The 14,344-nt window shown below is 42.7% G+C and overlaps 1 protein-coding gene and 1 long non-coding RNA gene across 4 annotated transcripts in view; one reads left to right on the top strand and one right to left on the bottom strand.

Annotated features, from left to right (window-relative positions):
* LOC117348986 overlaps positions 1 to 9,692 on the bottom strand; it is a 92,515-nt gene extending 82,823 nt beyond the window's left edge. Inside the window, exon 1 of the long non-coding RNA XR_004537079.1 lies at positions 9,572 to 9,692. This is a non-coding gene — a long non-coding RNA (uncharacterized LOC117348986). The remainder of the gene's footprint in view (positions 1 to 9,571) is intronic.
* LIMK1 (LIM domain kinase 1) overlaps positions 1 to 14,344 on the top strand; it is a 72,306-nt gene that overhangs the window by 47,753 nt on the left and 10,209 nt on the right. For all 3 annotated transcript variants that reach the window (XM_033921774.1, XM_033921772.1, XM_033921775.1), the window contains 6 exons: positions 4,366 to 4,452; positions 5,861 to 5,992; positions 7,011 to 7,070; positions 9,566 to 9,631; positions 11,405 to 11,561; positions 12,808 to 12,863. In XM_033921774.1, the coding sequence (XP_033777665.1) occupies positions 4,366 to 4,452; positions 5,861 to 5,992; positions 7,011 to 7,070; positions 9,566 to 9,631; positions 11,405 to 11,561; positions 12,808 to 12,863 (558 nt within the window). The remainder of the gene's footprint in view (positions 1 to 4,365; positions 4,453 to 5,860; positions 5,993 to 7,010; positions 7,071 to 9,565; positions 9,632 to 11,404; positions 11,562 to 12,807; positions 12,864 to 14,344) is intronic.

Raw genomic sequence — 14,344 nt, 5'->3', positions numbered from 1 at the left:
CCCCAATACCAACCCCTCCCTTTGCAAAACTTGGATATAATGGGTCAGCTGCATATAGGCATAAATGTCAGGAGGCCAAGAGTTTAATTTTAATTGGAGTAGATAGGATATGTCAGAGGACTTTGAGATCCTTCCCCACGCTCTTTGGAATATATGCAGAAAAACAGAAATACATTTAAAAGCAGGATAACTTTTTTATTTTGTGCTTCTTTCAGCAGAATCACAATACCGATGTGTCAGTAAGTGAGCTTCTGAGGTTAAGCTGAAAGATCGGGTAGGGGTTCTTAGCCAACCTGAGAGACCTTGGGTAGACAGCCGCATTTAACTCTTATAGAGGCATCCATTTTGGATAGCTACAGCACCAGGCTTGTTTACAGACACAGTCTAAGCACCCAAGAAGACCTTCGGCCTCAGTGTAATAGAGGTCCTTGCAGAGCGCGCCAAGTGCTCTACCTGATAAGGGAGCCAATAGGGTGCGGCTGGAGAGTGTGCCTCCTACCTCGGTGGTCTCTTAACAAATACTGGCTGCTTGGGAGAGCACTGCAGTGGTCAAAAAGGTTTTATCAGGGAAAGGTGGAGAGCTTTCATCTCTGGCCACACAGTTCCGCGGTTTTGGGGAGAAACCACAGGAAGGTCGGCCATATTGACATGCTGCTTCTCTAAGGTGGTTTCAGTTACAGCTCCCTCGGAGGTCATGGAAGCAAGCTCTCAGAGGGGTACTGGAAACATCAGAGGCCTTTGCAAGTCCTTTGCTAACCCCTGGAGTTTTTGAGGAGGTCCTGCTGCATAAAACATGCATTTTATATTTATTCAGTTTATTTGAAAACACTTTTATTCCGCATATCCAAACAATCTATGCGGGTTACAAAAGTATGTGCAGAAATCAGTAAACAAACATAAAATAAGAGAATTTCTTAAAAGAATAAAACACTAAAATCATATACAAAAAGCAACTAACTAACACCGTATGTAACATTTCAATCCTCTGAAGCAACCCGCTCTACTCTGTAACACCTCTGGACATGTCCAGAAATCCTCTTCTGTAATCTGCCTTGAACCGCAAGGTAATGGCGGAATAAAAATCACTAATGTAATGTAAAAACGAATAATTTAATAGCTCAAGTGAACAGATCTCCATTTCCAAAAGCTTTCTGAAAAAAGTAAGCCTTTAACGATTTGCGAAAGGCTAATAGCACCGGAATCAATTGGGATGTGAGTCACTAGTTCATCACAAATACCATCTTTGTCACCTCTTTTCAGTACTCGACCCATAAAGCTTTCAGATCACTTGAAGTATTATTCTGCACTCACATTTCACTTACAAATTTCATCAATTGTGAAATCTTGTTTCTCTTCATTACTGATGTCCATCATTTATAAATTCATAGATCTGTTTCACTTCTTTAGACTGTTTTGTTCCAAGGACAAGGTGTGTTAGCCAATTCTTTAGTGTTGTTATATCTTGGTTATTATTGGCTATCATTTAATCAGGGTTATATTATTGTGCTGTTTTAGTATTAGTAGTAACATCATAAATAGGACTGCAATCAAAGTTCTTATTAAAAGTCCCTAGAACTCCCAAGAATGCAGCATCAGTAATACAAAACCAACTCTACAACCCTCTCCCCATAAGACCCCCTGACGCCCAACAAGCAGCCCTTCCTATCGACCTTCTCAAAACATTCATTTTAAAGTGCAGAATTTCTCCCACTTCTTGCAGGAGCTTCCATATCCAAAAGGTGATACTTGGAAACTTTAGACAATTGGGAATCTCGGTGGATGATTTCAGCTGCAGTCTCTGAACAGTGTGGGGAAAGGAGACAATCCCTCGGAAAGAACTCTCCGCGGTGATTTTTGAGACCCCTGTTTAGGAACTTCCCTCAATGGAAGATCAAATTTTGGCAAGTTTGAGTGGGTAGTTTTATGGCTAAGCTCTACCTCTGGGTGAGAAAGAAAAGCTGAGATAGCCTAAGGTAGATGCCTTGTTAATGGTTACAAAAAAAAAAACCTACTGTCCCTGCTAAAGAGGCTCTATATACATAAGGTGCAGGATTGCAAATTGGAGTCCTTGTTAAGACAAGTTTTTGGCATTTGAGCCTTGGGGCTCCAGACTTGGCTTCAACTACTGCTACTATTTAACATTTCTGTAGCACTGATAGGCAAATGCAGCGTATTTAAGAGACGGTCCCTGCTCAGTAGAGCCTACAATCCAAAATTAACAGACAACAGGACAAGTAGGAGCTTAGGAACTTACGGTTCTTAGCATGAAGGGATTATGAGTCAAATGTATTCTCAAAGAAGTGGGCTTTTTCTCTGGATTTGAATAGTTCCAGGGATGGAGCTTTAAGTAGTGATTCAGACAGTTTGTTCCAGGGGTATGGTGCAACAAGAGAGAAAGGGTGCAGTCTGGAGTTGGCAGAAGAAGAGAAGGGTACAGGTGGGAGAGATTTGCTTGATGAACCTTGGATTCAACAGGATCGTGGTTTTCCTCAGGATAAGACTGTAGCGTTAGTACAATGTCCTGCACACTAAACCAGGTGCCATGGCCCGAACATCCGGATGTGCGCGGACGTCAGTGCGATAACATCACGTGCATGCATGACGTCGCGACCCTGAACCTGTCACTTCACCGGTGGGGGATTCTCGAGGAGGGGAGGTGCGGGGAGAGCAGGAGAGACGCCAGCGAGGAGGAGAGTCGTTGGCACTGGCTGACTGCCTGCAAGACATGCCTCTCACTGGGAGAGGCACATCCTGTAAGCAGTCAGCCGGCATCGGTGCCTCTCCTCCTTGGCAGCGTCTCACGGCACACAGTTTGTAATTCTCTGAGTTAGTAGATGCTGCTTTCCTGGAGATGATTCTAGCTTATATGGCAATGCCCTCTGTGGTCTAATTAGAATGTCAATGAGGGCCTTGACAGTGTCATCTAGATATCTTTTCTTTTTTTTTTTTTTTTTTTAAGTTTCCAAAGTTTTATTCAAGCAATGGCAGATCGCTCTTATGCTGATTTGCAATGTAAGCAGTTTTATTGGAATCTAGAGTTTTCAATACAGAATATCAGCACTTAACTGGCTAAGTACGGGCTTCACCTCCGGAACACCCCCCAAATAGCCAGTATTCAGTTCAGCACTAACTGGTTAAGTGGCGCTGGAAATGAGAAGTTAGCCCCAAACATGCAATTTAACTGTCTGGGAGCCATTTCTGGCCAATTAAATGGCTTTGAATATCAACCCCCCCTTGTCTCCATTGTTCTGTCATTACAAAATACTGAAGATCTAAGTCTTCCTGGTGCACTTAAAGAGTAGAGCTCACAGGTCTTTGGTCTCTCTCCTTCTGCTGGTTGATAGACATAAACCTACAGGTTCTAGTAGGATTAAAGGACAGAAAATGAATCCCTAATTTCTCCTTTTTTCACTTTCCTCATTCTTTACTCCCAGAAGATAGAAGTCGTTTTTCAGTTACGAAGAGTACAGGGGGGCTAACACACCCCAAACATACCAACTCCAATTCCCCAACACACTTCAAAACACCCAAAGACAAATGCCTGGTCCAGGCATCCCCTAGGCTCCAAAGACCCCAAACGCACCCATTGTCTAAAGCACTCGCAAGCTTTATGAGCCACGGCAGCCGCAGCTTGAGGGCACCCGGAAGTGCAGTGACGTCACTCACATATGTCTGGACATGTGCGAAGGCCCTCCAGACGGGGTGCTGAAAAAGAAGAGGTGCGGAGAGGAGGCGAGGCCCTGGCGGCGGCTGACTGCCTACAAGATGTGGCATGTCCTGTAGGCAGTCTCCTCCTCCACGGCGTCTAGCGGCACTATCACCTAAAAAAACCCCAAGGCATGTGACATCACTGGCTTCCAAGCTCCCACTACCTGTTGCCCCCAGCCTCTCCAAGTACCAACCCCTGCCCCCAACCCGTACCTTTAAGAACCCATTGCATCCTGTTCCCTACCAGGCCATTTTTCTGAGTTCCCAGTGCACCTTGTGCCTCACCTTTAAGTTCATGTACCTCATGAAATCTAAGGTAAAAAGTACTTGCTCTGCATTTCTGTTTTTGGATAACAGTAAGGGTAATGGATTTGATATACCGCCTTTCTGTGGGTACAATCAAAGCAGTTTACATATATACTATATGCAGGTACTTTTTTCTGCTCCTAGTGGGCTCACGCTCTTAAATTCTATATAGACTCTTAACATTGCAGCAGGCCAAAAAAGTGAATGGAAAGGCTGCCTTATTAAGATTGTACAGTGCAATTGGATGCAGTGTTTTGCCACACCAAGGTCCTTTCCTTAGGTCTTGGTTGAATGTTGTCACCCAAGGTAACACTGCCACCAGCACTGACATCACTTCCGGTCTTTTGCCAGGTGACACATCGAGAGACAGGGGAAGTGATGGTGATGAAAGAACTGATAAGGTTTGACGAGGAAACTCAAAGGACATTCCTCAAGGAGGTGAGTCTTGGCACCACATGACTTCCTGCATGGTGCATGCTGAGTCCTGATGAGAGCTAGATAATAGGAAGAAGAGTTGAGGGCCTTGTTTGATGGTTCCCTGAGACGAGCTAATGGAAGAAATAAGAAGTGAGCCTGTATACAAAGACACCTTGATTAGAGCTGAGTAGGGGGGGGGGTTTCCAATATATTAAAAATCTGGCTTCTAGGTGGTGTACAATAGTACACTACAAAAATTGCACTCAGTAAAACTAAGTGAATTGTTAATCATTTGTTCTACCTATCAAACATTTAGATCTCTGAAAACTTCCTTATATGATAAATTTCTTTACATTATCTCAGTGATGTATTTCAGGCATGTGTTTCGCTGTTGTTTGACAGCTTCTCTTGATGTAAACTGCTTTGAACTGTACTTCTACTACTATTTATTATTCCTATAGCGCTGAAAGGCAGACGCTGCACTGTACATTTTAACATACAGCACAGTCCCTTCTCAGAAGAGCTTACAATCTAATTTAGACAGAACATTTCAGGGTTGGGGAGATTATGGTAGAGGAAATGATAAAGTGGGTCTAGATATCTGACCTCAGGGAGTGGGAGTTAAGAGTTGAAAGCAATTTCAAAAAAATGGGCTTTTAGCTTAGATTTGAATACTGCTAGGGATGGAGCATGACGTATTGATTCAAGCAGCCTGTTCCAGGCATACAGTGCGGCAAGAAAGAAGGGACGGAGTCTGGAGCTGTCAGTGGAAGAGAAGGGTACAGATAAGCAGGCCTTACCCGATGAACAGAGATCACGGGGAGGAGCATAGGGGGGAGATAAGGGAAGAGATATTGGGGGGCTTCAGAGTGAATGCACTTGTAAGTCAGCAAGAGGAGTTTAAACTATATTCGGAAATGGACGGGGAGCCAATGAAGTGACTTGCGGAGAGGGGTAATATGAGAATAGCGGCTCTCACGGACTATGAGTCGTGCAGCAGAATTTTGAACGGATTGAAGAGGTGAGAGAGAAGTACGTTGCAGTAGTCTAAGCACAAGGTGATGAGAGCTTGGACAAGGGTTTTGGTAGTGTGTGCAGAGAGAAGAGGATGGATTGGTATCGCAGGATATAAATAAATTATTATTATTTATTGTTAAAAAGGAAAAAGACAATACAGGGGTGGTTAGTAAGACATATAAACAAACTCTAGACAAATTGGAACTGAAGGAAAAGGGCAAGAACTACAATCTTGAAATGAAAATACAATAAAGGGCGAAATAAAAGAACCTGTGTGGTGGCTTCCCAATGAGATTGGACAGACCCACACAGTAGGTCTAGGAGAGATAGGCAAAAGGTCAGCATGATGACTCCCTGATGAGAGCTTGATTGTTAATGGGGGGATGGAAATGTTCTGTGCTGCTTTGTACAGGTGAAGGTTATGCGTTGCCTGGAGCATCCCAATGTGCTGAGGTTTATCGGGGTACTGTACAAAGACAAGAGGCTGAACTTTATCACAGAGTACATCAAAGGGGGCACGCTACGTGGCATCATCAAAAGCATGGTAAGACATCATTTCATCAAGAAACCCCTCTCTCCTCCAAGAGCTGAGTCCTGAGCCTCCTCCTAACCTAACTCAGGTGGGCAAGACTCCAATAATCCCCCCTCCACACACACACACACCTCAGTTGGTAACGCCAACACATATCTAGCCCAGAAAGCCTAGAATCTTCTCTGCTCTCCCACCACCTCCAGCTCAGAGAGCTAAGTTTCCTCACTACAACTAGTCAATAATCCATGGATATAGGACTACTCCCTTCTAGGCTGGAGAGACTCCCCTCATCACACCCACTCCACTTCACTCTATACCTTCCAGCCTGAAATCAGATGTCCTTTAAAGAGCAGGAACAGATTATTAGTGCGTTTTGACTATGACAATATGACAAGAATACAGAAAGAGTGAAGATATTAGATTTGGGGAACTAGAAATTATTGTTACATAGTAAATGACAACAGATCTGAACGATCCATCCAGTCTGCCCTGTAATTACATGAGTTACAATTTCATGATTGAATTAAAATGTCTTTTTTTTCTTTGTTATTTTTGGGCCATAGTCCTTAGAAGTCCACCTGGTATGTCCTTAGGTTCTGACTCCAGCCTATCCAAATCATCTCCTTTGTGGGATTCAGGCTGTGAAATCTTTTCTTAACCACAGCAGAAAGTTTGTTTAGAAAAAGAAAGTCAGTAGTTGTCAGTCACCCCCAAATACGTAAATTAATCAGTGATAAGAGGTCTGCAAAATTCTGAAAAAAAGGTTTGGACAATTTCCTGAGGGAAAATTGCATAAACCATTATTAAGGTCGACCTGGAGAAAAGCACCGTTTATTTAATCTAGTACTTTTTGGGACTCTGCTAGTGACCTGGATTGGCCACTACTGGAAACAGGATACTGGAAAAATGGACCCTTGGTCTGACCCACTGTGGCAACCCTTATGTCTTAGGAGGGTAATGAGGAACTTGGGGGGTGAGAAGAGGGGGCTTGAATTTTGTCTCTGCTTGCTAAAAGCTGCTCTTCCCACAGGACAGTCACTATCCCTGGAGCCAGAGAGTGAGTTTCGCTAGGGACATCGCAGCAGGAATGGTGAGTTTGACATGCCAGCACATACATGTCCACCCAGAGCCACACAAATAGCAAGTCTGATAACACTGACATCCTGAAACAGGGAGTGAGGTCCTGACGCAACCACAGCAGTGCAGATGCAAACTCCAGTGAGACGATAATCTTATAGGGGGTGCCTAAGTTCTTGTTTCTGGTATGCAGAGAAAACTTTGGGCAGCCGGCAGTGTTAGTGATGAGATTCTTCTGCCCCGAAAGTCTTCACTCTGCAGCATTCTGCTTATGCAGGAACAGGAAGTGCTGCAGAGTGAAGGCTTCTGGGGAAGGCCGACGTCAGAAGGATCTCATCACTAAAGCTCCAGGCTGCCTGAAGTTTTTAAATTGCAGTGCCAGAGAAGGTACTAGGGACAGGGGAGACTCACGAGAGCCAGACCTGACTCTGGGGTGGGGGCTGGACTAGAGAGAGTGAGTCCAAAATCCGGACATTCAAACAGTCCTCTAAAAAGAGGCCATGTCTGGGTAACCCTACCCCAAGGGAATGGTACGGTTTAGGGGGTGAAGAACTTAAGTGCATGACAGACGACCAGGACTTGGGTGTGTTTGAATGTGATGATCTTAAGGTGGCCAAACTGGTTGAAAAGGTGACAGCGAAAGCTAGAAGGATGCTAGGGTGCATAGGGAGAGGTATGACCAGTAGGACAAAGGAGGTATTGATGCCCCTGTATAAGACTCTGGTGTACAATTCTGGAGGCCGCACCCTCAAAAAAATATAAAAAGAATGGAGTCAGTCCAGAGGAAGGTGGTTACGTCATAAGGGAATAGACTTAAAGCTATACAGTATACTTTGGAGGAAAGGTGGGAGAGGAGAGATACGATAGAGACATTTAAATATCTACATGGCAAAAATGCACATGAGGCAAGTTTCTTTCATTTGAAAGGAAACTCTGGAATGAGAGGGCATAGGATGAAGTTAAGAAATGATAGGCTCAGGAGTAATCTAAGGAAATACTTTTTTACAAAAAGGGTGGTAGATGTGTGGAATAATCTCCAGGTAGAAGTGGTGGGACAGGCACTTGGGATCTCTTAGGGCGAAGAGGAGACAGTGGATAGGCCATTTGGCCTTTATCTGCCATCAAGTTTCTATGTATATTTGGGTGCCATTTACAGAATCTAGCCCTTAGTATCCAACAGTGGCATAGCAAGGGGGGGAGGGGCGGACTTCCCCGGGCAAAATCTTGGCTGGGTTGCCGGTATCTCTCCTCCCCTCCCATCTCTTCAAATTTTCGCCAGCAGCATTTCCTACCTGCTGCTTGCGCTGACCTCAGCTATTCTTCTGATGTCACTTTCTGGTTAAGGGACCAGGAAGTAACATCATGGGGAGAGTTGAGGGTGCCATGAGCAGCAGGGAAGAGATGCTGCTCACTACCACACTGTTATTCAACCTTTTTACACCTATGGACCAGCAGAAATAAAAGAATTATTTTGTGGACCGGCGGTTGAAGAACACTGGGCTAAGTTGTGGGCCAGACCCCACCCATCTTTGCCCCATAATAATTCTAATTTATCGCTATTTTTTCCATTCATTTTTCATATATACACACAATATAATCTTATTAACAACACATAATGGTTAACTACAAAATTAAACTACACAAAACACAGTGTAGGCATCTCAACATTCATTCCTACTAGAACACAGATAACCCCTATGCAAACACGGGACCACAAACTAAAAGTACTAATATATACAAACTAAACCCTAAGATGCAAGACTGTGCATGCAGTACAACCCCAGAGAAAAAGAAACAAATGCATTTCTTCCTGAATAGTGCAAAATACAGATAGCAGATGAAAATTCTCAAAATTGACACAAATGAATCACTAAATTAAAAAATAAAATCATTCCCCCTACCTTTGTTGTCTCCCTTCCTCCCTCCATGCTGTGCCTTACCTTCTGGCCTGCTCCCGACTGGCTATTTTTTGCTGCCCCTGTGTTATCTTCGGGCCGGCTCCCTCTTCCTCACTGACGCAGTACACAAAGCCACGGGCAGCGGCTCCTCGCATGTCCCGCGCCTCATCTGGAAGCCTTCCCTCTGACATTGCGACGTCAGAGAGAAGGCTTCCGGTTCAAGTGCAGCACAGGCGTAGGAGCTGCTGCCCGTGACTTTGTGCATTGTGGCAGTGAGGAAGAGGGAGCCAGCCAGAAGATAACACCGCATTGATCGCACCGCAGACTGGTGGTTGAAGAACACTTGTCTCAGGCCCGATGCAAGTGCTGGCCCTGTGGACCGGCAAGAAATTTCTGTGGACCAGCACCGGTCCACGGACCGGTGGTTGAAGAACACTGCACTACCATGTAAAGATTTGAAGCAGGAGGCGGGGCATGCGCAGCAAGGAAGAGTGAAGGGGGCACATGGTGCAGCAATGCTGGGTGCCACCACCCTAAGTGCCTCCTTCCCTCGTTACGCTGCTGGTATCCAGATCATTTAACCTCATTATTGTTCTCTCTCTCACTGCAGACTTACCTTCACTCCATGAATATCATCCACAGAGACTTGAACTCTCTCAACTGTCTGGTGCGCGAGGTAAATGCTGCTCTCCTTACACTCTGATGTCTGTCACACACTGTTTCTGGTTTCTTCTTTATATAACACCTTTCTAATGCACCTGAAATTAGAGATGAGTAGCAATTAAAATTTGTAATCAGAATTAATTGTTGGATTAAAAAATATAATTACAAAATTAAATGGAAGAACATGTATGAGATCTAGCTGATGGTTTTCTTTTTTTTTTTTTTTTTTAATTCTTTATAAAATTTTCAGATCTTACAAAAAGTGCATTATAACCTTAAGAATTAAGCACTTATAAACATTCAGAAACAGTTTATCAGAACCCAAAAAATACCCTCCTCCCCTCCCAACCACCCCAGAAAAGATCAGAAATCAGAGAATCATTTAAACATATATCCATCCACCCACCCCACCCCCAGATGGGCAATTAATACGTCAATAAAAATTAAAACTATAATAATTCTACAAAAGACATCAATGGGCCCCATATTAATTTGAAAATTTTTTGTGTTCCCTGACAAGTCAGCATTCATTTTTTCATATTTATATATTAAACATAAATTTGGCCACCAGAACGTAAAATTAAGACGGTCCCACTGGCATTTTAAATTCCTATTCTGTTTGGCCAGCTGAATAATTTCCAAAACCTGCTGATATCTGAGGAGCTTAAAAATTAAGAGATGAGGACCTTTTTGTTTCTCATCCCTCTTAGCAGGTACTCTATGCGCTCTTTCTATTTCAATTGGAAACTTCGATTTGACAGGCAGTATTTTGGTCAGCAAATTCTCCAAAAAGGAAATAGGGCTCCCTTTCTCCACCCCTTCCGGAAGACCTAAGACCCTCAAATTATGCCGTCTTTCACAGTTAGAAAGGTCCTCCAGCTCCCGGGTAAGAAGGTCTATTTGCTTTTGTTCCACCGTTTTCCTTGCTGCCACTGCTTCCACTGCCTCCAGTCTCATATCTATATTTGCTGATTTAACTTCTATTTGTTCCAGCCTTTTATTTATAGCAGACATTTCTTCCGTAATCGTATTTACTTTTTTTGCCGTGTCCATCACAGTTTCTTTAATTGCTTTCAGCTCTTTTCCAACATCCACTTCCCCAGATTTAGCCGTTGCTTTTAACGGCGTCTCAGGCTCCGGCTTTGCCCTCTTCATGCTTAATTTAAGGGAAGAAAAATCGTTTAGTAAATTTAAAGGTCTCCTGAAAAGCTGGCTTTTTAAGGATGCCTTTAACTGAGTTATTTGAACTCTAAATAATTAGGATACTCTTTAGTGGACTAATAATGCTGTTAAGTGAAAATTGAGTGGGTAACCTTTCCCCATCCTATTGTTTCTTTACCCATGCCCTTTTTATTTTATTTATAAACTGTATTTAATCCTCTTTTTTTTTTTTTCTCCCTGATGCATCGTGTTGGTCAAAAGCCGTATTATTGTTTGGTTCAATCAATGTGTTTTTCTTTTTACCCTGATTTTATTGTTATTTGTAAATCGCATTGGATTAAGATTTTGCGATTAAATCAAATTTTTAAATAAACTTGAAACTCGGGGCTGTTTTGTGTTTGAGCTATTTTGTTGAGGCCATTTTGATCTGGTACACTCCTCACCATCAATTTTGACTCTGTATGTCTCCTAAGCTTTGTTGTCCTGTCTCTTTTCCCTCCCCACCCCTTCACTGTGCCCTCGCATGATGAGTGTCTGTCTTGCTGAACAACTGAACCCTCCCCTCCCCACCCCACATACACTCTTATCTGCCTATCGCCCACACTCCCATCTCTTCCCTTCTCAGAATAAGAGTGTGGTGGTGGCAGATTTTGGACTTGCCCGGCTTATGGTGGATGAAAAGAATGAGTCGGATCAGCTGAGGAACCTGAAGAAAGGGGATCGAAGAAAGCGGTACACAGTGGTAGGGAACCCTTACTGGATGGCACCAGAGATGATAAATGGTGAGTGCAGAGTTCTAATCCCCACCATTTCATGCCTTCTGTTTTTTTTGTTGGACACGAGTCATGTGATTATTTGAAATGTGTATAATATTCACTTCCATGCCTAATTCCTATTACTTTTCAACCCTTAAGATGGTCGCATGCAAACTGCATTGTTAACTCTCTATCCCGTGAAGTCAGCAACAGTGTCATGGAGACTGTTGACATAGGGTTACCATTTTTGGGGCTGCAAAAATTCAAACACTTGGCTCCGCCCTGTTCTGCCTGGCCCTGCCCAGTTCCAACCCAGCACCTCCCAGTTTGGCCTTCGGCCCTGCCCCCACAAACCTCCTCTCTTCTTCCTCGACAAGCTCCGGCCGTCTCTGGAGGGCCTGGAGCATGTATGGATGTGTGCGACGTCACCAATGCATGCTCAGATGCCCTCCAGATGCGGCTGGAGTTCATTGGGGCTTTCCAAAACTATGACAAACTCCTGGGTTTTGGAAAGTGTTGGGATCCCGGACAGTCCTCTAAAAAGAGGACATGTCCAGGTTTTCCCAGATGTCTGGTAACCTTATGTTGACATCATCACAGGCATTTTTAATATTTGGCTCACTAAATTGTGGAATACAATTCCTGGAAAAGATCAGACTATTTGTCCTCTATTTCACTTGGATCTGTCCTCAGAAAAATAAAGCCATGACTGCAACAATAACTCAGAAACACTAGTGCATAATGTATGGAATTCACTTAACAAGTTAAACAAACAAAATTAAGATTTCCTGTTTTCATTGTTCAGGAGTTGAGAAAACAGGTAAAGTTCCTTTTATTTAGATTTCTGATGGTGGAAGTGACCAAGTAGACCAGAGATGCCGCTCCACTGATTATCATCAGAAGTATGAAGGGGGAGAAGGAGTGTCTAATGGGCAGAGCATTGGAAAAAAGAAGAGTGAAGGGGGAGAGGGAGAATTCGATGTGCAAAGCATTGAGTGAAATAAGCATGAAGGGAAAGAGGAAGCATTCGATGGGCAGAGCATTAAGTGGAAGAAGTGTGAAGGGGGAGAGGGAGTATCCAGTAGGTAGAGTGTTGAGTAAAAGAAGCATGAAGGGAAAGAGGAAGCGTTCGATGGGCAGAGCATTGAGTGAAAGAAGAGTGAAGGGAGAGAGGGAGCATTCAACGGGCAGAGAGAGTAATGGAAGAAATATGAAGGGGAAGCGGGAGCATCCAGTGGGCAAAGCATTGACCAGACTTTCTCTTCTCTTTCAGGCAGGAGCTATGATGAAACAGTGGACGTCTTCTCCTTTGGGATTGTCCTGTGTGAGGTATGCAGACCCCAGCTGAGAGAAGGAGAACAGAATATTTTGCAGACTTTCAAAATAACTTGAACCTTCAAAGGGCTAAGGGTTCAGTCTAAGAATCCCATATCCATGCACTCAGCTTCCCACCCGAGCCTCCTTGATACACATTGCACAAACTGTAGGCTTTTCAGCAAATATTTAAGTCCATTTTGGAAGTTTGGGGATCTTGTAATAAGTACAGTATCTGCAGATTTTCTATGTGAATGGCTAATCTTTTACAAAGCTTAAATGTAATCTTTTACATTTATGCTGATGACATTACAATACTGATACCAGTCATTTCTTTTACCACTGAAATAAAAAATCAGATTACTTTTATCCTAAATCAGATTGAACAATGGACCATTGACTTTAAATTGAAATTAAACACTGAAAAAAAACAGATTCTTTTTGGCTAGTCCTAACAATAAAATTACGGATAAAACTCTATGTTTAAGAGGACAAGAATATCCAATAGCCTCATCTCTTAAAATTTTAGGAGTCATACTCGACCGCCATTTAACCCTAGGGGAGCATACTGATATACTTGTAAAGAAATGTTTCATTGCATTATGGAAGTTGCGTTCCATCAAAAAATACTTTTGACCCTATTTCTTTCAGATTACTAGTTCAAGCATTAATTTTATCTATTCATGACTAATCTAATCTAATCTAAACCTTAGGTTTGTATACCGCATCATCTCTACATTCGTAAAGCTCGACACGGTTAACAAGAGTTAGGGTAGAAAGGAACTCTATTGCAATATAATCTATTTGGGAGCTTATAAAACCGTCTTAGGAAGATTAAGGCTAATCCAAAATACAGCGGTCCGTTTAATTTTGGGATTAAAAAAACAGGAACATGTCAGCCCTTATTATCATCAGCTGCACTAGTTGCCAATGGAAGCAAGAATACTTTTCAAATTTGCTTGTATTTACTATAAGATGTTATTTGGATTAGCTCCGCTATATTTCCTCTCTCATTTTGAATGGTACCGTTCAACAAGACCTACTCGGCATACTGGTTTATTTACTTTTCCTAATCCCAAAAATTGCCGTTATAAAATATATTTTGATTGATGTTTGGCTTATCAAGCAGGTAAAGTTAAAGTATGATTAGACGACCTGATTCAACAATCTACATCTTATTGCACCTTTATTAAATTGGTTAAGACCTATTTGTTCAAAAAATTCATTACTTGATTGATGACTATGTCATAGTTTCATACTGTATTTTCCATTATTGAAATATTGTACTGCTTTTCTGTGTGCTTTGTATCATCACTGGAATGTCCAGTCCTCTTTATTCTGTGAACCGCCTAGAACTTTTTGGGTGTTGGCAGTATAGAAAAATAGTTATTATTATTTAGGATCCTGGTAGGACTTGGAAGTGCATGCAAACGGTTAGGTGAAAGACAAGCTCCGTGCTGACAGGCAAATTAAAGATTAATAAGTTACGAAAAAAT

Source organism: Geotrypetes seraphini, chromosome 15, assembly GCF_902459505.1.
Source record: "Geotrypetes seraphini chromosome 15, aGeoSer1.1, whole genome shotgun sequence".
NCBI classification, from domain to species: domain Eukaryota; kingdom Metazoa; phylum Chordata; class Amphibia; order Gymnophiona; family Dermophiidae; genus Geotrypetes; species Geotrypetes seraphini.
The sequence above is the reverse complement of the archived record's forward strand: the minus strand, read 5'-3'. Positions and strand labels throughout refer to the sequence as shown.